The following is a 23,192-nucleotide window of genomic DNA, read 5'->3' as shown; positions in this document are numbered from 1 at the left end:
TGCTGCATATCAAATCAAGCGCTTCCTAAACTAACAGCCACCAGCCGGCGATCGAGCTTCACTTTTGGGTGTAGATATTATCTATACAACCAATGCGTTTATGATTAAATAAAGAGCATACATTTTTATATCTAATTAATGTAATGTAATATCTTAATGTTGCTAATTTTTGCTCTCAAAGTGCCCCAGATTGAAGCATTTAACTTTAAAATGTAGTTAACAAAAGGGGGTAAGGTGAATATTCCTGTATTTTTTCATGTTGCAATATATATAGCAAAGATATATTGCATGTCAGTTTTTTCCAACATCATGCAGCCCCAATTTGTTCATTAACAGGAATGTAACACAGCATGGAAGTGGGTTATTGTTGTGAAAGAAACCCCGACCGCTGTACATTATCCCTTATTATGGCTGGCTGCCACCCTCTTCAATTAGTCGACTAAGATTTATTTAGTCGATTAGTCATTTTTTATGCTGAATGACTTATTTCCAAGAAACTTCTGAGCACATCTCTGGTGAACACCGGATTTAAAGTGATGCTTTTGTGTGATTCTTTGTGGAGAAACTCAGTTTCACAGATCTAACATGATTCCTGCAGCGCTCTGCTGGAGGAGGCAGCCTGTTACCTGGTACACGCTTTGGTCTGTGATGGAGGGATTGAACACTATATAGTCAGTCTCTGCTACAGAAGGTGTTTCTATATGCTTTCTAACAAACAAAAGGTCTCAAGGGGCAACATTTTGAAGTTTCATTTCATGCGGTTGTTTTGTGGAGACCGATCAAATGTATACATCACATATTGGAAAGGAACTCTAATTTGGTTTTCGCAGGAAGCTTATGACTTTTATGATGAGTAAGCCTCTGGTTTGCCTGTTCAGCCCTGTAGTGGAGTCCACCACGCTATTAATAACACTGCAGTGGTGCTGGAACACCACCGCCGCTATAATATTTAAAAAAAAGAAGGAGCACAGAGTGCACAGAAGAACCACTTTTGTTGGAACACTTTGGGTGCATTATGCAGAACAACACCGAAGCTGCATAAAAAAAACTCAACACAAAATGTTTCTCCGTGCTATTCTGATCCTTTATTAATATCTGAAACTGGTCTGCACCTAAAGAAATGTCATTTTTCTCAACTGAGGAACAACAAAGAAGCTGAGAAAAACTGTAAAAATGAAGAGTTTTGACTTACTGGGAATACCGGACACCAGTTTGAGGGGCCTCAGTACTCGCACAGCCCTCAGGGTCCGCAAGTCGAAATCTGAACCCACAGTGGACAGAATCCTGGAGGGGACAGAGACAAATGAAACGAAAGTGAAGCAAAGGCAATCAATATTTAAGCGAGTCGAGCCTCGTCACTGTCAATCAGCCACACACACTTTAAACGCAGCAACTGGGTGAGCGCTGTATGTAAATCCAGTAAGAGCTGAGCTGATCAATAGAGCAATCAATCAATAGAGACGAGTGAAGGAGGACAGAGAAGTGTATCAGGACGAGAAGGGGATGAGCTGAAGGGGTGTGCGATATATGACCAAAAATCTATATCACGGTATTTCTTTTGGTTTCTGTGGTGACGGTATTAAAAGGGATACCTCTTTTCTATCTATTAACAATGTAAGGGGACATATCTTAAAGGGCCCATATTTTTAAAAGTAAGATTTTCAGTTTTTTTTTAACATTATAAAGCAGGTTTAAGTGCTTTATAAATACTGTTTAACTATCAAAACGCTCAATATACGGAGAAATACACACAGCACGTATTCAGAAATTGTTCGTTTGAAACAAGCCGTTTTTGTGATGTCACAAATATACAATATTTAGACCGTTACACAGTTTTAAACGTAAAGATTCTAAATGTGTCCCAGTTTATTTCCTGTTGCAGTGTATGTGAATAACATCAGCTGACAGGAAGTGAACATGGACCCAAACTGTTGCCTAGCAACGCAATTAAAACGGTTAAAAATGTATTAAAAACTCATCACCTTAAGGGGAAAATCTGTTCCACCTTAAGACAGTACGAGCCAAAGTTGACTCCGGTCTTTCAGCTCGCTTGAGCGGAGGAACGCCACACACACACACACGGTCTGTCGGGAACTCACTGAAGTTTCACTGCACTGACTGACCGTATGTGTGTGTGACTACGAGGAGCACGAAGCTACCAGCAGAGCTACAGATGCTAACGTAGCACAAACACACACCCGGTCTGTGTGGCGGCTCTAACCTGATAGCATGGACGCAGAAATGAAAAGTAGAAAGTTACACAACGAAACGTAACGGCAGTAGCCTCTATGTAACCACAAACATCATGTGTGGGCGTGACGTAGTTAAACGTGTTTATCACGGTAATGACGGTATTGCAAAATCCATGTCGTGGCCGAACGTGACACCGGTGGAGATGAAACCGGTATACCGCCGAGCCATAGCTGGAGGGACAGTGGTTTGTGACGGGATGACAGAGGGACAATAAAATGAAAAAGCAGAGATGGAGTGATGGAGAGGAGAGGGAAGATGGGAGGACAAAGAAGGAGGGTAGAAGAGAGAAGCATGGAGAGACAGAGCGAAGAGAGAGAGAGAGAGAGAGAGAGAGAGAGAGAGAGAGAGAGAGAGAGAGAGAGCGCTGGCAGATGGTGAAAATCAGAGTTGCTGACTTGCTGATTTCAACCTATTTTTATTCACGGTACGTTTCTTCTCTCGGTGCCGTCGGCAGACTGCAGAGTAAACGTGTTGGAGGTGTGTGTTACAGCACCTGTGTCACCACTCATCATCTGAATACAGACTTGTAAACATCATATGTGTGTGTGTGTGTGTGTGTGTGTACTTCAGATGGTTAAGATGTTCCCTCGTGCCGCCAGACTTCCAGTCAGTTCCCTTGTCTGACGCACACTGTGAATCATCCTCCTTCTCTCTCTCTCTCTCTCTCTCTCTCTCTGACACATTTCCACTTTCCTCTGTTCCACAAAGAGGCCCAGTGACACAGCAGAGCCTTAATCACAGGTTTGAAGTCAGCCTTGCTTTGCTAGGAAACCTATAACATTGGCAAGAAGGGGAAAAGCAACACCGACCCAGGATCTATGGGTGAATGCTGTATTGAATTACCAGGAAGCAACCCCCACACCTCCACCCAGTGGTGTATGCTTCATCACTAGTGGAGGCTGGGGTCCTTGTAATGACATTGTATGATATCAAATGCCTCATCAGAGGCCGACTTGTAACTGAGAGGTTCCTGGTTCGGTCACACTGTACTTCAGCTGAGTGTGGAGCTAAAACATTAAGGCAGATGTGCCCTTTAGCAACTTAACCTTCTGACATGTACAAAGAAATACCACCACCTCTTAAACTATCCAATCCAACAGCTCATCGCCAAATAAGACGGGAGACGGTAAATATAAAACATGACTCGACAACATTTACTCAAACTTTCAGTTCCAGCAACTAAACAGTGGACTGATCTCCTCCAGATGTTAGAGTCATGTTAAAAAGGGTCATGTTGTCTCAGCAGGTATCTCTCTGCCCCGTCAGAGGCTGCTCTTTACCTCTCCTCTCTCCTCTTCCCTCACCACTCTGCTGCTCTGTAGCCGCTCTGTGAGCGTCACCGGCCGGCTGGCGAGAGAGCTACGCCCGCGGGCGATCTAGGAGCTTTTCAACTCCAAAAAGTCAGATAAACAGGTTCCTGTTCATTTATAATGGAACATTTGTGTTGTGATATTTAAACAAAACTATCCGTCAAAAAGGAAATAAAAGCCCCTCGTCTACAGACCGGTCTCTAGAGAGCTACAGCTCATAGCGGTCTGTGAGCGTGACCGCCCGGCTGGCTGGAGAGGTAGCGACCCCGGCAGGTGCTATAACTAGCCGTCACGGCAGTTTGTGGAGCTTCTAAACTCTGAAAACGTCGGAGCAAATGTTCGATTCAACATCTAATATCGTAAAATATGAATATAATCTTGCCCCTAAAATGTTCAGACGTAAATTTTGTGATAAAATAGCTACGAAACATGTAAAAAAAGAGAGCTGTTTTTGGCTGCTGTTGTTGTTGTTGTTGTAACCGTAGCCTGTAGCGGTCCAGCACTTTGCATTGTGGGATACAGTAGGCGGGGTAGACTAGTCCGATGCAGACTGGAGATTTTTTTCCGAATCAGTACGACATCCGGGTATTTTTGGCAAACTGGAGATTTAGCTTTTGTTCTCATACTACATGTTGGCCAAATCAGTATGTACTACTAGTATAGTATGAGGTTGTACTACTAGTATAGTATGAGGTTGTACTACAAGTATAGTATGAGGTGGTACTACTAGTATAGTATGAGGTTGTACTACTAGTATAGTATGATGTAGTACTACTAGTATAGTAGATCATTTCCCTGCAATCACATATTATCTTAAGTAATCTATTTCTGTGACTATGATTAGAATAAAAACACTAATAATAATGGCGATGATGATGATGATGAGGATGAGGATGAGGATGATGATGAGGATGATGATGATGAGGATGATGAGGATGATGATGAGGATGAGGATGAGGATGAGGATGATGATGATGATGAGTATGAGGATGATGATAACATTGACGATGATGGTAATAGTAATAAAGAATTCAGTTTCTCAACAGCGTTCGCCGTCACAAACGGTGTCAAGCCGATGAGGCAGTAGTTCCTCATTCACACCGTCTCCACGGTTACTGGGCCCCTTTTCTCATTCATAAGTGTTTCCATGGCAACAGGGACCTTGGCTCATTGATAGAATCTCTGTATCACCTTGGTAACAGGGCCAAGGGAGGAGTCTGATTGATTGTTTTTTTTTCTCCTCTCTTCTCTCTATAATGTAAATGCATCAGACAAACACACATGTACACACACACAGAAATAGACACACACATCTGCACAACAAACAGGCGCTGGTTGGAGATCAAACATATTGAGAGAGAATAATATTATTCACATATGCACACTAGAAAGTAGGTCATTTGGAATAACCAATGGAGAACAAGTTCCTTCCTCGTCGGGGACGGAGACGGTACATCTTCTACACTTGGACTAAACACACACACACACACACACACACACACGCACACACGCACACACACACACACACACACACACACACACACACACAGGTAACACACACCTGCACTGTGTGTAGAGGAACAGAAATGATTCAGGAGAATCACATTAAGCGATATTACACAACCGTCCCCCGCCGAGCCGTTCTCATGGGACACCAACACATTATACAAAATAGGATCTTTTTTTTGCTTTCCTGCTGACTTCAGCAAAAAGTGCTTAATTATCTCTCCGTACACATCACTGACCAAATCTCTCCTCCAAACTCTCCTTGTCTCTACATTACCACGATTCAACTATTTCACACTCACTAAGATTACCAACATGCTCTTATTCCTTCTAATGACTTTCCATTTAACATCACGTAACAGCAGAGAGAAATGAAAGGTGAATACAATGTCACACAGCTTCATATCAGACAAATGTAGACGATGACAGAACTGAAGGTAGAGGCGCCTCTAGACGATCCTATACAGTATTTAATTATCGGAACTGTTCTCCACAATATCCTCAAAACACATTTTAAACTTTGAAGAGAGCATGGTTTCACAATCCTTCTAAAATGACAAAGAAGCATGACGAAGATCATTTTTTAGGTAAAGGTCAGACATTATTCTTACTGACCTTCTTTCATTATTAACATACAGTTGATTAGGGCTGTGTATTGGCAAGAATCTGACGATACGATATGTATCATGATACAGGGGTGACGATTCAGTACTATAAGCAAGGCGATATTGCGAGTATAAAGAACACACCAGAAATACACGATTTAAAGCCTCATCCACACAATGGGAACGTCAGCAGCGCGTGGCGGCTGCGTTATCCGTTGTTTTTTTATTTCGGCGTCCGTGTTAACAGGTTAGAGCAGCCACACTGCCCACGTCTCACGCGCGTCTCTTCTAGAGATTTGAGGTCTCGCCTATTTTTACCGCAAAGAATTCCTTCATTTAACGTTAGGCATTAACACAAGGCTTTTATTCTGAAATATGTGATGGACAGTGTTGTAGAACATTCAGTGACTTGCAGGGCTCCATGAATAAATAAAGTACAGGGTTTTAATTGTGGATTATTACTATTATTTACAAATTTCAATCATGCCACGCGACGCAGCCGCCACGCCAGCCACATGGCATGGTTGGTACCAATGGATTCTTTAGGTTAAACCGAGACCTCTACAACCTCCGAAAGATCAAATAGCGGCCGGGCTCAATAGCGGGCCGTCGGTTTCTAAGAGGTTAATTCAAAATTGTTTAGAGAATAGATACAGTATCACACAACATAATATCGCTATACTCATGTGTATCGTGTTTTCTTACACCCCTACAGTAGATTAAGCAACATTTCAGTTGATTACAAGGTCACTGAAAGGACTTTCCTTCCCTCGCTTCCCCGCACCAGTCGTATCTAATCAGAAGAACCTGAACGAGGGTACAAGAAGGAGGAACAGGCGGGAGGATGCAAGGCGAGACTGGCTGTAAACTACGGGTAATTGGACTAATAATCAATAGTGGGCATAAAAAACAACCAGCTTATTCCCAGAGCCAAATCACTCAGGCAATTTACTACAAGAGATAGGTCAACACACACACACACACACACACACACACACACACACACGGGCACAGAAACAAGGGTGCACACAAATCCGCTGACATCCAACAAGGTGTCAGCAGAGTGAATAGCTCATCTATTCAGACGTGTTAAGTGCCATTCGCGTGTTTGTCTTCATATGTGTCGTGCAAGCAAGTGCATCAGGACTGAGTCGGAAACGGAGAGGAATGTTTGAAGTGGAAATGTGTGTGTGTGTGTGTGTGTGTGTGTGTGTGTGTGTGTGTGTGTGCGTGCATTGGTCAGTGTGTTATCAAAGGTTTGGTCCACGGGGTGGGTAGAAAGGCCAAGTAGCCTTTCATCTTCAAAAGAGCTGCACTACTAAAAAACACAACCCCCATTCATAGAGAGCACAACAGAGACTGTGTGTGTGTGTGTGTGTGTGTGTGTGTGTGTGTGTGTGTGTGCGTGCGTGTGCGTGTGTGTGTGTGTGTGTGTGTGTGTGTGAGAGAGAGAGTGTAAAATGTATTGAGTCCAGTCAGTGTACATAATGTATCATGGGATGTACAGTATGTGTGCTGTAAGTGCTGCAGTAGATTCTCCGTCAGTACAATCTTCCTGCAGCTTCCTGCTTTACTGCAAAATGGTAACAACACAGCTGGTGGACGCACAGATGAAGACCACGGGGGGGTGTTGTATGACTGTTGTTTACTTTGCAAAATACATAAATGGTAGGGGTGGGAGATATGAACAAAAATGTATATCACGGTATTACAAAATGAAAAGGGATACTTCACTCAAAACTAGGGATGTGCATTCCAAGCAAAAATACTATTTTACTTAAATCCCCCCCACACACTCAAACTCACACCCCACACCCCACACCCCCCCCGCAGCAACGACATGTAGCGTCAGCACATTTTCCCACGCTGTGGATTAACAGATTATTTCAACCATATAGTTGGAACAGTGGGAGAGGCCAGTGGAAAGAAAAACCCAGACGGTTTTGGTGAGTTTTATTTTGTTTCTGTCGGGTTTGAATGACGATATGCTCCGCTGCTGGAACAGCTGGTCTACCTGCTGAAACTACTAGGGGCGTGGCGCTGCTAGCACACGGACACAACGTCTGGGTGCGCTCGCGGCGGTGCGGGGGGTCTGCCCGGGGAGGGTGGTCCGGTGCCAACGGGCCTGGCCCGCCATTGGGTTTGTGCAAGCGGCACACACACACACATACACACCCCTGCACTGACAGAGTAAAGCTGAACTGAACGTGCCACACACGTTTTACCGGGAGTAACGTAAGGTTACTACCAGGCAGCGCCTGCAACGGTTAATACAAGGGAAATATATATTTTTTAAGATGGGACGAATAGTCGCATAAACTATTAGATTTTTTATAATTTAACGACTATTCGAAAAATCGAAAATCATGACCCGTCCCTGGTACGTAACCACAGGCATCCTGTGTAGGTGTGACGTAGTTTATCAGGTGTTGAGTCTCCGTCGTGTTTGTGTTTATCACGGTAATGACGGTATTGCACAATGTCGTGGCTGAACCTAATGAACGGTGACGGTGATGAAACCGGTACAGCGCCCACCCCTACAACAAACATGATGGATGATACGATGGAAATATGGGAATGCCTGTATTTAAATCAGGAAGTACTTTGCAGTTCCAATGTTATTAGTGTGTTGTCATTGTAGAGCTGGGCTTTACTCTCATCTGGACATTAACTGTGAGGAAATGTGCTGCTTGCCTGTTGGATCAACATTTCCTCTCGCCTATACTGTAGGAGACGCTGATGATTTAACTGCTGTGTCATGCTTGCTCAGAGGGTTTCACTGTCAAAACAGAAGGGGGGGGGGATTATGTGAGACCAGGCTTTTACTGGAAGTTTCAAGGACTGCCTCGCTTCCTTCTGCTCTACCTCCTCTTTCCTCTCCTTCCTCCTTCTCTGCATCTCGCTACTTCCTGCTGTCTCGCTGACACTCGTCTTCTTGCTCTCTCACTCCTCTTCTCTCTCACGGTCCCTCTGTTGTGCCACGCTGAGATGAGCTTGGCTTCATGATTGCTTTTATTAAAGCATAAGGACAGACTGCCAGACTGAGTGCTCACTGTGTGTGTGTGTGTGTGTGTGTGTGTGTGTGTGTGAGAGAGAGAGAGGGTGGGGGGGGGCAAACTCCAGCTTCTCTGGTGCTTTGTCAGCAAAGATGCAGAAGGTTTATGTAACCCACGGAGCTCTCCAAATCACCACATGCATGCACACAAACATGCAATGACCTCAACATATCAATCTGTGCCAGCACTCCCACTCAATCACTTCACTGGACACAGTCGCCTGTAGTAACACAACTTCACTACAGGACTTGTCTGAGTGAATGACACAGGGAAACAGTATTACTGCTGTCAGAATGCAGCGATGTATTGAATGCTCTCTGCTGTGTTAACAGACACAATCAGTGTTTTGTGACCAGGCTTTAAAGCCCCAAAACGTCAGTTTGACTTCCTGTTTTTTAGTTCTTTCTCAAACAGAGAATGGGGGTGTGGTTAATAGTCATAAATAATTCATCACCACGGCAATCAGATTGCGTTGTTTTTCAACCCAGTTTAGATGAATTTACTGTTTATCAGACCATAAATGAGACAAGAATCATCTCAACACACCGACTCTCTCTCACTCGCTCTCTTCTTCACCGTCTCCTCCTGGCGAGGCGGCCGCCTGGCTGCTGCTGCACCGAGGAGCCGCACCGCCGCACACCGGCCACAGAGCACCGGAGAACGGATAGACGTGTTGCAGAGGTGCACCGTCCACCAGCACCGACCACTCTCGCCTCAGCAACCAGCACCGACACCGCACCATTTCTGAGCTCCATCTCACTACTACTTTATGCTTTACGTTTAGCATCAGCTCATGCATTAGCCGCGGCCGCCATGACGACGGTGGTTGTACTTCCTTCTTCAGTCAGCTTGGTTCTCTATTGGCTGTCGTTCTTTCCCACGTGACTGAGTCATCAGCTTTTCTATCACATTCCTCAGGCTGCATCCCATTTCTTCCCTTTACCCCTTGCTTTCACCTTCTCATAATAAATTTCATGGCAGACGATGCAACACTTTGCTCATGAGGTGATCGTTTAGCCCTTTCCTCTCTTTCCAAAGGATTTTTTTAGAATGGCACTTGGCGTCTAAAACTACCAACATTTTCAGTGTCTTTATACCTTGTTCTGCTGTTAAAATGTATTTTATGTCGGAGTAATTGTACTGCAAACCTTTGCTTTTCTTTGAAGGGGAGAGTTTTTCCCTCCCTTTCTTGTTTTCCTTCACTTCTTGCAATCTTCATTTGTCTCTTTCCATTCGTTCCCACTGATTTAGCTCCAACCAACACCTATGAATACCTGCACATCCTCCTTTCATACCTTCTATTCAATGCCTCCCTCCTCCTTCCCCCGCCCTCCCACCTCCTCTCTCTCTGTGTATATTGTGGTGACATTTGTTCACTACCCGGGCTGCCGGCTGCCTGCAGTTCTGCTCTGTGATCTGACTGCTGCCTTGCCCAGAATGGGGCCATTCATTAGGGCGGAGGAGCAGCGAGAGGACACACTCGCCAACACACACACCAACACACACACACACACACACACAAACTACTTCCTTTTCTTCAGTTTTAGTTGAATAAGAAAAGAAAAAAACACATCTTATTCTGACCCTTTTCATAGCTGTGTGTGCATTTTTGCATGTAGAGGTGTAACGATTAATCTACTGCATCGATTTATATTCCTATGATCCAACTACATCGATAGGTACTCGGCAAGTTGTCCTTCATCGATCTAAAATCCACTTGCAAGGTAAATAATCGATTGTACCGATACTAAGAATTTGAACCTTGTATTTAAGGACGACAAACTTTGTATGGATGTATTTTTTTAGCTCTTTTAATAGTAAAAAAATGCTAAACGTTACTCCGGTTCACGCTCCCTGTGTATGATGTCATCAACATGCGCCAGCAGCGCCAATCAGAGAAAGATGACAAAATGAAGCATGGCTGATGGGTATTCAAGTCATGTTTGAGGTCCATTTTGGCTTTTGCAAAAAGAGAGATGTCTTTGCAAAGGCCAGATAAAATACAACGGTAACACGACCAATCTTTCCATGTACCTACTGAGACGTCACTATTACTGCTCCGTTTGTATTGAAAATGAGAACAGAAGCGGGTTAAACCACTGTTCATTTAACTTCAATAGAAGTTGGTTTATTTGATTTTAATGTTAAATATTGCACTGCCTTGTATCTTGAGAACTGAATCAGCGGCAGGTCCTGAAGTTGCACTTTTTTATTATTTTCTAATAAACGGTGTATGTATTTGCCATTAATCGTTGTGTTTACTTGTTTATATCCATCATTACTTTTTCCCTGATTCCCTCACAAGAACAATGTGCCGTTTCACCCCTATGTGCATGTTTGTGTGTGTTTGTAATAGGTGTGTGCTCGGCTCGGCTCGGCTCGCCACTCACCCTGTGAGCACCACCACGAAGTCCATGACATTCCATCCGTTCCTCAGATAGGAGTTCTTGTGAAAGGCGAATCCAAGCGCCAGGATCTTTATCCCAGACTCAAAACAAAAGATGCCTATGAAGTACGGCTCAGTATCATCCTGAGGAGAGAGAGAGGGAGAGAGAGAGATTAAAGGACACGAGGGGGGAAAAGAAGGGAGAAAGGAAGGTTAAGAGGGATGAAACAAAGAGGAGTTTGTGTTCACAAAAAAGCAGTTTCATAAATGTGTCAATTTATTATAATTTCTTCAAACAATGATTGCTACTGATGCGTTCAGATTTATATGTACACGTAGGTATGCGTGTTGATTATTTATATACATTTTATTCGATATGTATTTATTTATTTTCTATTCATTTTTCTTTATTATTGAATGTATATTATATTTTTATATTTTCATTTACTCATTATTATAATAATTATAATAATGATTATGTAGTTAAAGTATATTTCATAAAAGGGTAGGTTCATTGTCAATAATATATCATTACCACATTTCTTTTTTTATAATTATTAATTTCTTATATTATTTTATTTCACTTTTCTGGTTTCAATATTTGTTTTAAAAACAAAAAAGAAATGTTGATACACAGAATTAATATAAATAATAAAAATAAAATATTTAAAAATAACTTCATACACAGGATATAACTTTAGCATATTTCCTTGTGACTCAGTGACGTCATAAATATGTTGTGTACAGTATATAGTGAATATATATTTTATATATATATATAGTGAGTTTGTGTTCACAAAAAGCATTTTCATAAATGTATCAACTTATTATTTCTTCAAACGATGATTGCTACTGACGCGTTCAGATTCCTAAACGTGTATGTGCACTAGATATGTTGGTTTATTATTCATATACATTTTATTCAATATGTATTTATTTTCTTTATTATTTTAATTATTACTTTGAATGTATCTTATATTTTTATATTTTTTTCATTTACTCATTATTATAATCATTATTTTGATTATGTAGTTAAAGTATATTTGATACAAGGATAGGTTCATTATCAATAATAAATCAATACCATATTTTCTTTCTATAATTATTAGATTCTTATTTTATTTTTCTGGTTTCAATATTTGTTTTAAAAACAAAAAAATAAAAGTTGATACACGCTGGAATTGAATTTTAAAATAAGCCTTTTGCAAATAAAAATAAATCTTTATAAATATTGTGTGTACAGTACATAGTGAATATTCCTTTGGTATATCGGAGAATGTGTTGCAGTGCACAGAACATCTGGATCATTTACATTGTTTTACTGCGTCTTTCAGTAGCTGAGTAGCTGCATGCATCTCCACCGACGTACAAATCAATACGGAGTCACAACCGTCACCTGGATGTAATCATGTTTACATGTGGCTCACACACAGTACTGTATCACTGCCTGGTTCACTCACCAGACGCTCAGACAGCGGCGTCTTGTCGCCATCGGGTAAATGTTGCTCCAGAGCCAAGACGATGCAGTTGGCGATGATTGTGGCAAGAATCATCCACTCAAATGGAGTGAGGAAGGTCGGTCAAGGAATAAACACTTAAACAGTTTCTATCCTAATAAATATACAACATTTTTAAAATATACAGCTCAACGTGACATAATGTGCTATATCTTCCCAACAAAAGGTGATATGATTATATATTAGTCTGAAGTAAACATTATTAGATCTCTGCACCTGTCTTCACACATTTGTTTGCATCATATCAACATTACTCTGTTGAAAAGGCCTGCTTGCAGTCAGCGTTTTAATTTAGCATGCACATGAGTCATCCCTGTCAACAATCTCACATCCACAAAATGTCAATAAGCATCTCTCCGTACTAAGAGAACGATGACACAGAGCTACAACATGGATTCATTACTACTCTGTACTATTTATAAATGGATTAAGATCTTCTGAGAGATGTGACTGATTATTTATTGACTTTAAAGAACAGACTTAAAGTTGCATGCACGGCCAATTATTTTGTTGTGCACTGTGAAGATAAAAACACTTGGGCAGCTCTGAGAGCAGTTTTGACTTTCATTAGTTAAAAAAAACTACATAACCTACATTAACATTTACCTAACTGATATGCTACATGTGTGCAGCAAAATACCACAAACATCTAATCAGAATATTTACTCCATGGGGAGTTTCTATCATCTAGTTTCTGCATTTACAAGAATGTGTCCATGGAAAGCAGAAGCTAGATGCAATCAGAACATGTGTCATGGAGGCAGGACATGAAAAGCATATATAACATAATATCACCATGTTAAAGGTAAATAAGGTCAAATGTATGATTTATGATAATAATAAATGTACAATTTGAATACAGTGTGACATCAGAGGCCTGGACTACGCAGCAGGATTTGGGGTCAGCGAGGTAACTTCAGGGTTTAACCCTTCATGGTTTTGATTGGTTCACTTCTTTACCAGGGTAGATCGCCATGGTAACTGATGCTGAACACCTGACCTGCTCCAGAGCAGTGGTTCCAGATAAGAGATCAACTCCTATAAAAGCACCGCCTACTGACCAATCAGAGCTCTGTGGGCGGATCGGATGATAATATCACACACATATGAAGAAGTTACCGTCATAATCCAGACTAAAAACAACACAGTTTAAACTGACAGATGCAGGAAGAACAGCTGGAGTTATGCTGCGGGTGTTTACCGCTTTGAATTATGTATTTATGTTTATTTATTTTTACTTGCTCTCAAGTCCGTTTCACAACGCCGGAGTCGAGACGCAGCTGAAAGAAGGCCAAGAAAAGGCAAGAAACATACTATTTTCATGAGGAATGGGAAACAGAGTTTTGTGTGTGTGTGTCTCATTTGCGGTGTGAGCGTGTCAGTCGGTAGGAGATGTAACGTCGAGCGCCACTTCACCAAAGTCCACGGCAACTTTTCACGTGACTTTCCGTCTGGTAGCGGTCTACGAACATTCACATTCACACATCGGTCATTTGTTTCTTCTGCCAGCTGTCCTTTCCTGCATTTGGCAGCTTTAACTTCTTTGTATGTGTCTAATATTATAGTTTGTATAATGTGCCGCTCTGCTGACAGTAGACCGGTCCATGATTGTGATTGGTCAGATACTGTAAGCCCCGCCCCCAGATGGAGAAACCCTGGTTTGATTTACCGAGTTGATAACCAGCGTCGCTTAGCGGGATCTCTCTGTTGTTCGGGTTAGTGAAGCCAGATAAGGAGAAGATACCCTGGGTATGTTTGACTCACTTGGTAGTACAGGCCTCGGGCCTAAAGCTCAAATGGAGCGATACTGTCTGTCTGGCCTCTCGCTGCTATTGCTGCCTGTTTACACACAAACACACACACACACACACACACACACACACACACACACACAGACAGATCCACAAGTCATCATTATGAGTCAGTTAAATATGCTAAGTGTATGTTCTGGTAACACACCACCCACACAGACAAACAAAACAAACAAACATACACACACACAGACAGACAGACCGAGGCTATATTAAAGTGTTAGTGTGTAACAGCGTGCCTGGACACACTGAGGGAGATTCATTGTGACATCACCGTTTGGCTCTATGTACATAACATCTGAGGGCTAGTTCAGAGAGAGAGAGAGAGAGAGAGAGGGAGAGAAATAAAAAGAAAGAGGGAGTGTGTCACTGTACATCTAATTGTGACACACACACACACACACACACTCTGGTGGTCTTCTTAAATCAATCTCGCTGTCTCGTTAAGGTTACAAGATGAATAGTTAGATTTAAAAGAGAAGAGTGAGTAACCAGGGGAAAGAATGCGAGAGCAAATGTGTGAAGGAGATGAATGAGTGAGAGGAAAGGAGTTTCAATTCCATAATTAATACTATAAGAGCAATTTCTGAAGGAATTTGCGGTGTGAATGCCGGACGCAGAAGAGCTGACACTACGCTGTAACGCTACGCTGTAACGCTACGCTGTAACGCTGTAACGCTGTAACGCTGTAACGCTACGCTGTAACGCTGGTTTAGATGTTGTAAGAAGAAGGTGAAGGGGACGATCGTACTGGAGCACGGTAAGATCAATCGTACCTAATGTGAAAACGCCCCAAAGGTTTTTGAAAAGCTGACGCTACGCTACATCGCTGGATTTAAAAGTTGCATAATACCAATAATGTACGAAGGATGTGAAATATTTGAAGGTTTGAATGGAGTATGAATCTGTAGATAACAGTTTAAATAAGCTGAAAATGCATGAAGATCATTCAAAAACTGTAAAAATCTAAATGTAAGTTTAATAGTTCAAATTGATTGTAACCCGTTTAAAGTTTAAATGATGTCTGTAGATGGGAGTACGCGGGAGCAGTATGTTTAAGAGGATTTGAAAATTGTCTACAATGTGAAAAACGCTTAATATTCTATATGGTACCAAAAAGTTCAATGTAAGCATTAATCTCCTTAAAGAGCTGAATGTTTTGATAGTTGAACGGTTTCTGTAGCTGAAAGTATGCAGAAGTAGTTAGAGTCCAAAAAGCTGCATTACAGCATTCACATAGTAATGAGTATGTGTGATTATCATGGCCATCTAAGTAGGAATAAAAAAACATTACTGGACTTTCCAATCAAACAAAACCACTCCTTCCCAATTCTCTTCTACTCTACTGTACTCTATTCTATTCTTTCTCCTCTTCTTCACCTCTTCCTCCTGTGGGAGAAGCCGTTCCCTCGGTAGTAGGGAGGAAGAGGGAGGGAAAAACTGAACGGCAAAGAGCCTGAAGGGAAGAAGAGGCTATTTATGGAAACCTACATCATATGTGTGCACGTGTGACATGCCTGTGTGTATGTTTGTTTCCTCCAGTCATGATCAAGGGGAGCTGCTCTAGCCTGGTCCAAGCCCACAATGTTTCATGCGGTTTTAACATTTAATAGCTGAGCTTGACTATCAGGAATGAACATTACATATATCTGCAATTACATTGTGACTAGTCAGAGTTCTTATTCCAGATATCTATAACGTCATTGTCCCTAGTCCAAACGACAGTTAGAGATATCTGTAGTTCAGTTCTGACTATCCTAAATAACAGTTACAGATATCTCAAACCTCATTATGACTAGTCAGAGTTGTTGTCATGACGTTGTTCATCAAGGCTTCTCATTGGATATTGGCCCAACAAAGCATCTGAACAGCGTCAGTAGAAGCTTTTGCTAACTTCGGTAAAGTGTGAAAGATATTCACAGATTCAAACTTCCCGGATCAATAACTCATAAGTTGTTAAAACACCAACGAGGGCTCTAGTGAGGTAGACGACGAGCTATACAACCTCATTTTAATCACAACGAGCCTTTAGTCCTCCGAGCTGGACGCATAATAACATCAGTCTCTATGTTGCAGCCGGCTGTGAGACGAGTGGTTCAGGAACTGCTGTGGATCAGATAGTTTGAAAATGACGTGAAATAGAAAAAGAGCTCATCATCGAGGAATCTGTGGCCAACGAGAGCTGTAATGTTCACTAGAGAGTTGAGTTAGAAATTTACAGCGTGTTGTAGATTTATTGTCTCCAGACACACTTTATAAACCCGTACGGCTGATATCTGCAACGTCATTTCACCTCGTCACAACTCTAATTCCTGATATCTGTAATTACATTTAGACTATATCTCGAACTCCAGTTAGAGATATCTACAACATCATTCTGACTAGTCATAATTCAGTTGTGGATATCCATAACGAGAAACCCCGTACACATGAATGGCAAAAGTAGTTTGAATCGTACTAGTCAAAATAGAATTACAGATATCTTGAATTAGAGGCAAAATGACGTTGCAGATATCTGTAATGAATATCCTGTCTAGCTATTAAATGTTAAAACGGATTGCCATAGTGTGTGTGTGTGTGTGTGTGTGTGTGTGTGTGTTTGTGATCATCTGTTTGACCGCTCTTTACTCACACACACACATTTACTAGAACACCCAGGGCACCACTCAATTAGCCTCCCTAACCCCCCCAGCGGTGTGTGAGCGTGTGCATGTATATGAATATGTATATATATATATGTATGCGTGTGTGTATGTGTATGTGTGTGTGTATGTGCTGGGCTGTGAGAAGGCAGGGTGGAGGTGACTGAATAAAAGGAGAAAGAGAGAGGGAGGCGGGAGAGAGACTGATATAGAAACACGGGGACAAAGGGGCAAAGGGGTGTTGTATATTAGAGACGTTCCTCATGAGGGACGACTGTTCGATGTGTCCCTCCATGATGGTCATTTGGTACATTTTGTCCCTGCGTTATGTTTCAAGGTGCCATATGATTTGCTCCCTCTGTACACTTGGCAGCGTGTGTGTGTGTCTGTGTCTATATGAATGTGTGAAATATTATCCTCATAGTCTCCTTAAATATTCCCCCTGCATACGCACATATATATATAGATATATATATATATATCTATATATATATATATTAGGGATGGGTCATGATTTTCAATTTTTTAAATAGTCGTTAAGTTATTAAAAAATCAAATAGTTTTTGCGACTATTCGTCCTGTCTTATAACATATACACTCACCAGCCACTTTATTAGGTACACCTTGCTAGTACCGGGTGGTCTTCATCTGCTTCAAGGTTGGACGTGTTGTGCGTTCAGAGATGGTATTCTGCATACCTTGGTTGTAACGAGTTATTTGAGTTACTGTTGCCTTTCTATCATCTCCAACCACTCGGCCCATTCTCCTCTGACCTCTGACATCAACAGGGCATTTCCGTCCACACAACTGCCACTCACTGGATATGTTCTCTTGTTGGGACCATTCTCTGTAAACCCTAGAGATGGTTGTGCGTGAAAATCCCAGTAGATCAGCAGTTTAATACTCAGACCAGCCCGTCTGGCACCAACAACCATGCCACGTTCAAAGTCACTTAAATCCCCTTTCTTCCCCATTCTGATGCTCGGTTTGAACTTCAGCAAGTCGTCTTCACCACGTCCAGATGCCTAAATGCATTGAGTTACTGCCATGTGATTGGCTGATTAGCTATTTGTGTTAACAAACAATTGAACTGGTGTGCTTAATAAAGTGGCTGGTGAGTGTATATGTCCATTGTATTAGCCGTTGCAGGCGCTGCCTGGTAGTAACGTTACTACCGGTAAAACGTGGGCGACCAGGGCGACCAGGGCGACCAGGGCGACCAGGGCGACCAGGGCGACCAGGGCGAGGCCGCCGCACCTGGTTTAAAGTTCCGAGTGATTTTCGATTAGTATTTTTGCTTGGAATGCACATTACTAACATATATACAGGGCTCCAGAGTGCAACCATTTTGGTCGCATATGCAACCAAATATTTTCATTGGTCGCACCGGTTCGTCTGGCAAAATTGCTACGGTGCCCGTTACACCGGTTTCCGGCCCTCAAAACGAACACATTATATACGCTACTCTGATACCAACTTAACGGGAGGTGCCATGCATTATGATGCGTTCAGGCTCTATTCAGTAAAAATGAGTATTGCACGAAGGTAAATTCTTATTATGATGTGTTCAAATGTCATCTCAAGAAACTTGAATAAATCCAATTGTTTGAAGGAGATGCTTTCACAGCAATATAAAATAGATAACAGAGAGGGAATTGTGACCTGTTTAACTTCCTCACAATAAAATGTGTGTGCACCTACAGTATATAATGTGCTGGTGCACCTAAATGAAAAAGTTAGTCTGGAGTCCTGATATACAAATTCAGAATATGAATAAATGACTCACTCGGCCATAAACCATTCAATAATGAATCTCCTCTTCCTTCTTCCTCGGTGGTTATAAATAGCAGCAGGACAGAGTTAATAGCAGGGGGGAAGATTCAGAGGGTGAGGGAGAATATGTTCATCTTTCTAATATTTTCTTCGTCCTCAGTCTCTCTCTCTATTTCACCTCCTCCTCCTCCTGTGTTTCTCACTCGACCCGCAGTGTTGCTTGCTTTTTATTATCAGGTGTGAGTGTGTATACACTGTAATGGGGACAGTAGTAGGTCGTATGGAGATGTCTCGCCAAAAGAAAGGGGAAGTGAGGCCCTAAAAGTACACCATGGAGCCAAATGACGCACGCACACATACGCACACATACGCACACTTCTGCTGGCCTTTTCTTCACCTTGTCCATCATCTCGTCTTCATGTTCGCTCTCTCCTCCTCTTCCTCAGTAAAGCCCCTTGCCTGTTTCTCACTGATATATTTCTCTCTCTACCTGCCCTGCTAAGCCTTCTCCTCTCTCTTTCTCTGCTTTTATATCCCCATCTCTTCTTATATATTCCTCTATCTCTTCCTGCAGACTGTGAAAGATTGGGTCCTCCTGCCGGATGTGGACGGGTAAAGTATGGATACCGCTGGACTGTGGGACTGGGAAAACACTTCATCAGGAGCGTGTCAAGACGTTAAATAAGGACAAACTTAAAGACAGAATAGACACACCATGGAGAGCTCATTTAAAGGTGCAATCTGAGGTCAAACCTGTATGGAGCATGCTCTATAATCCACCATTCACCAGAAGTACTTCTGATTTTACAATGGTGCATCTTGCATGGTATTGTTGCAGTGTTAAATCCTACAGTCTCAGATGGTTGTCCCTTTTGCTTGTTTTGTACATCATCCTAGATTAATGCCTTTATTGGGAACACTTAGTGCATTATTGACGTCTTTCGGGGAGCATTGCACTGAACGATGTTCATATTTGGTTTTTCTTATGGTCAAAAAAAAGAAGAAAAAAGGGCCACTTCGTTTTTGGTCAAGCAAAATCCGCAAATCTATTTAATTAGGACAGAAAAACTGGACAGAGAGCCGAGGTTGGGGCTGCACAATTAATCAAATATTAATCATGATCACAATTTTGACTTCCCACAATTACATGAACATGATTGCCTGCGATATTGACTTTTAAAAGTACCCAAATGTAAGTACATGTACTTGTACTCAGTGGTATCGGTGCATCCGTATCGCTATCATGATTGTGGCTCCCAAAAATTAATGGAACATGATCGCCTGCGATACTGACGTTTGAAATGTGCGTTCTGCTCATAGAAATCTCTGCTGCATATCAAATCAAGCGCTTCCTAAACTAACAGCCACCAGCCGGCGATCGAGCTTCACTTTTGGGTATAGATATTATCTATACAACCAATGCGTTTATGATTAAATTAAGAGCATAAAATTGATTATCTAGCTTTTATCGTTGCTAATTTTTGCTCTCAAAGTGCACCAGATTGAAGCATTTAACTTTGAAATGTAGCTAACAGAAGGGGTAGGGTGAATATTCCTGTATTTTTTCATATTGCAATATATATACAGTATATATAGCAGAAAAATAATAATGCAATGTCAGTTTTTTTCCAACATAGTGCAGCCCTAATTTGTACATTAACATGTTTATGTTTTGTTGCAAATCATCGTGAACGCAGAACAAATTGTATCTGAATAAAGGATTGTTTAAAAACTCAAACTGTCTGCTCTTGTTTCTCCGTCTCCTTCCACATCTCTCCTTCCCATCTCTCCTCGGTCCACCTTTCTCTCACCGAGGCCGACCCATCAATCATCCCTATCTCCAGCATGCCATCTCCATTCAATATCGAATGAGATGCCGCGTCAGCAAACGCAAAACACACGCAGACAGCGAGAGGCAGGGAGTATGAGAGCTGGGGGATGACAAAAAGAAAAGAAAAGATTGGGAAATATATGAAATAAAATGAAAGAGAGAAATATAGATAGAAAGAAAGAAAGAAAGAGTGTCCTGTGGGCACAGACATGATTGAAAAGAGAGAGTGGTGAGGAATAAAAGCGAGGAGAGAAGGGAAGGAGGAGGAGGAGTAGGTAGCAGAGGGAGGAAAACAACAGCGAGGAAGAGAGAAGGGCAGAGACGAAGAGCATAGGAGTGCTGAATGAGGGATAAGGCAGGAGAATGACGGAGGGGTGTGAGAGTATTGCGGTATTTTCTTCTTCTTCTTCTGAGCGGTGTGTGTGCTCTGTCGAAAGTAGGTTAGTGGCAGAACACACGTATAACGGGAGGGGGGGGTGAAAGGAAGAGAGTGGGCGGGAGACTATACATCATACTGTCACATACAGTATGCATGTGTGCCAGAAAATGACTGCAACGCCACATGAGCATATGTGCATTTATATATATCACAATCGGAAGTCCTTAAATCTGCCAGCATTGTGAAAACATGCACACAACCACACAACCGCAACAGGACACTCATGTCAAAATGTCCAATAGGGGGGGCGATATATGACCAAAAATGTATATCATGTAGGGATGCTAACCGACCCTCGTTAACCGATTATTAACCGTTAACCGACAAGATTTGTGCCTCGCATGCAGCGGTGCGCCAGCTGCAGTGTATGAGGACAACAGACAACTGAGTCTCCAGTTCACCGTCCGGGAGCGTTAACTTAGCAGCTACGGTGCTGCGTGTAGTGTCGCGGACATGCAGACACTTTCCCAGTAAAAGTCTCCACCACACATTTAGTTTAGTTTAGCAGGTTGTCAGCTGTGTGTCGGCCCGGCGGAACTTTAGCGAGTGACCGACAAACAGTGTGTGTATTTGTGCTACGTTAGCAGCTCTAGCATTGCTGGAGGCTACGTGCTCGCCACCGCCACACAAGTACAGTCTGTGTAACTTTAGTGAGTTTCCAACAGACCGTGTGTGTGTTTGTGTTTGTGTGTGTGTGTGTGTGTGTGTGTGTGCGTGTGTTGGCGGTGGGTGTGAGGTTGTTGGTGGCATTCTAGCTGTGAACGTAGGTGTATCAGTGTGTGTACTTGTTGGTGAACAAATGCTACGAAACTACAACTCCTCCGCTCCGCTCAAGCGAGCTGGAGAGACCGGAGCCGACTTCCTGTATCCTACAACTCCGGCTCCGCCTCTCACCCGGTCTTGTGTGGCGGCTCTGACCTGTTAATATGGGCACTGAATGAAAAGTAAAAGGTTCCGCGACGAACGGCGGTCGCCTGTACGTAACCAAAGACATCCTGTGTGGGTGTGACGTAGTTTATCGGGTGATGTAGCTCCGTCGTGTGTGTGTGCTAAACCAAAACGTGTGTGTGTTTATCACAGTAATGACGGTTTTGCAAAATGTCGTGGCGGAACGTGACACCGGTGACGGTGATGAACCCGGTTTAACGCCCAGCCCTGATGTCCATCCCTACTGTCCTACACAGCCCCGCCTCTCTCTCTACCCTGTCCATGCACGTGCCATATCGCCGTTCAAGCACATATTTTCATACATGCACTGACTGTACACACACACACACACACACACACACACACACATACCAACACTCGACTTCACTTTCTTACACTCCATTAGTCTGCCAATAGAGTCCAGACCAGCTGCTACCCTTTGGGAAGGTGCCAGCCTCCCTATTAATAAAACCAAGCATGTGGGCCGTTCTCACTCTGACACTGACTAGATCTACTCCGTTGACTTCTGATAAACCCCGCTTGTTATTTGTTTACTGTTTGTCAAGAAAAGAAAAAAAAAAAAAGGCTCCGTAATCATAATCCGTATTTTATAAAGTTAACTTCAGAGTCTGGCTTTGCAAATGTGAACAATAATGGAGCCACTAGTGATGTCACGATAACCAATTTTGAGCCACACAACTCATTTTAGAGTCGGATCGAATTTCAGTGAATTGCAATTTACAGTGTGAGAACATACATCGTGAGCTTTGGCTTTACATCGCCAACGATCTACTCGTACCGTAGGAGCAGGAAGTACACAACAACATTCTAAATTCAGTATACAGTACATACAAGACATGAATTTATGAATGTACTTCGCTTATAAGCTCGTGAATGTTTCGTGTTGTTTTTAAGAAGAAGGATGAAGTTGAACTTAGTAGCCTCTCCTTTTCTCCGTCAGTTTCTTAATACCCCTCATTCCTCTGCCCTCCCTTCCTCTCCCTCTCTGTCCTGTTACATTATGCAGCAGAGCACTGGAAGAACGGCTCAAATGATTACTTCATTTTCTTGTCACTTTTCCCTCAGAAGCACTGATTTGATAAAATGAATGGGATTAAGCACTGTGGTTGAGACCC

General features: G+C 42.4%; 1 protein-coding gene across 15 annotated transcripts in view; it reads right to left on the bottom strand.

The window, feature by feature from the left end:
- The window catches only part of cacna1aa (calcium channel, voltage-dependent, P/Q type, alpha 1A subunit, a), a 132,159-nt gene that overhangs the window by 85,773 nt on the left and 23,194 nt on the right, over positions 1 to 23,192 (bottom strand). For all 15 annotated transcript variants that reach the window (XM_037792928.1, XM_037792922.1, XM_037792926.1 and 12 more), the window contains exons 2-4: positions 12,577 to 12,682; positions 11,121 to 11,260; positions 1,193 to 1,284 (exon numbers count right to left, since the gene is read on the bottom strand). In XM_037792928.1, the coding sequence (XP_037648856.1) occupies positions 1,193 to 1,284; positions 11,121 to 11,260; positions 12,577 to 12,682 (338 nt within the window). The remainder of the gene's footprint in view (positions 1 to 1,192; positions 1,285 to 11,120; positions 11,261 to 12,576; positions 12,683 to 23,192) is intronic.

Source organism: Sebastes umbrosus, chromosome 14 (genome assembly GCF_015220745.1).
Source record: "Sebastes umbrosus isolate fSebUmb1 chromosome 14, fSebUmb1.pri, whole genome shotgun sequence".
In the NCBI taxonomy this organism is placed as follows: domain Eukaryota; kingdom Metazoa; phylum Chordata; class Actinopteri; order Perciformes; family Sebastidae; genus Sebastes; species Sebastes umbrosus.
This window is presented reverse-complemented; position numbering and strand designations above follow the sequence as displayed.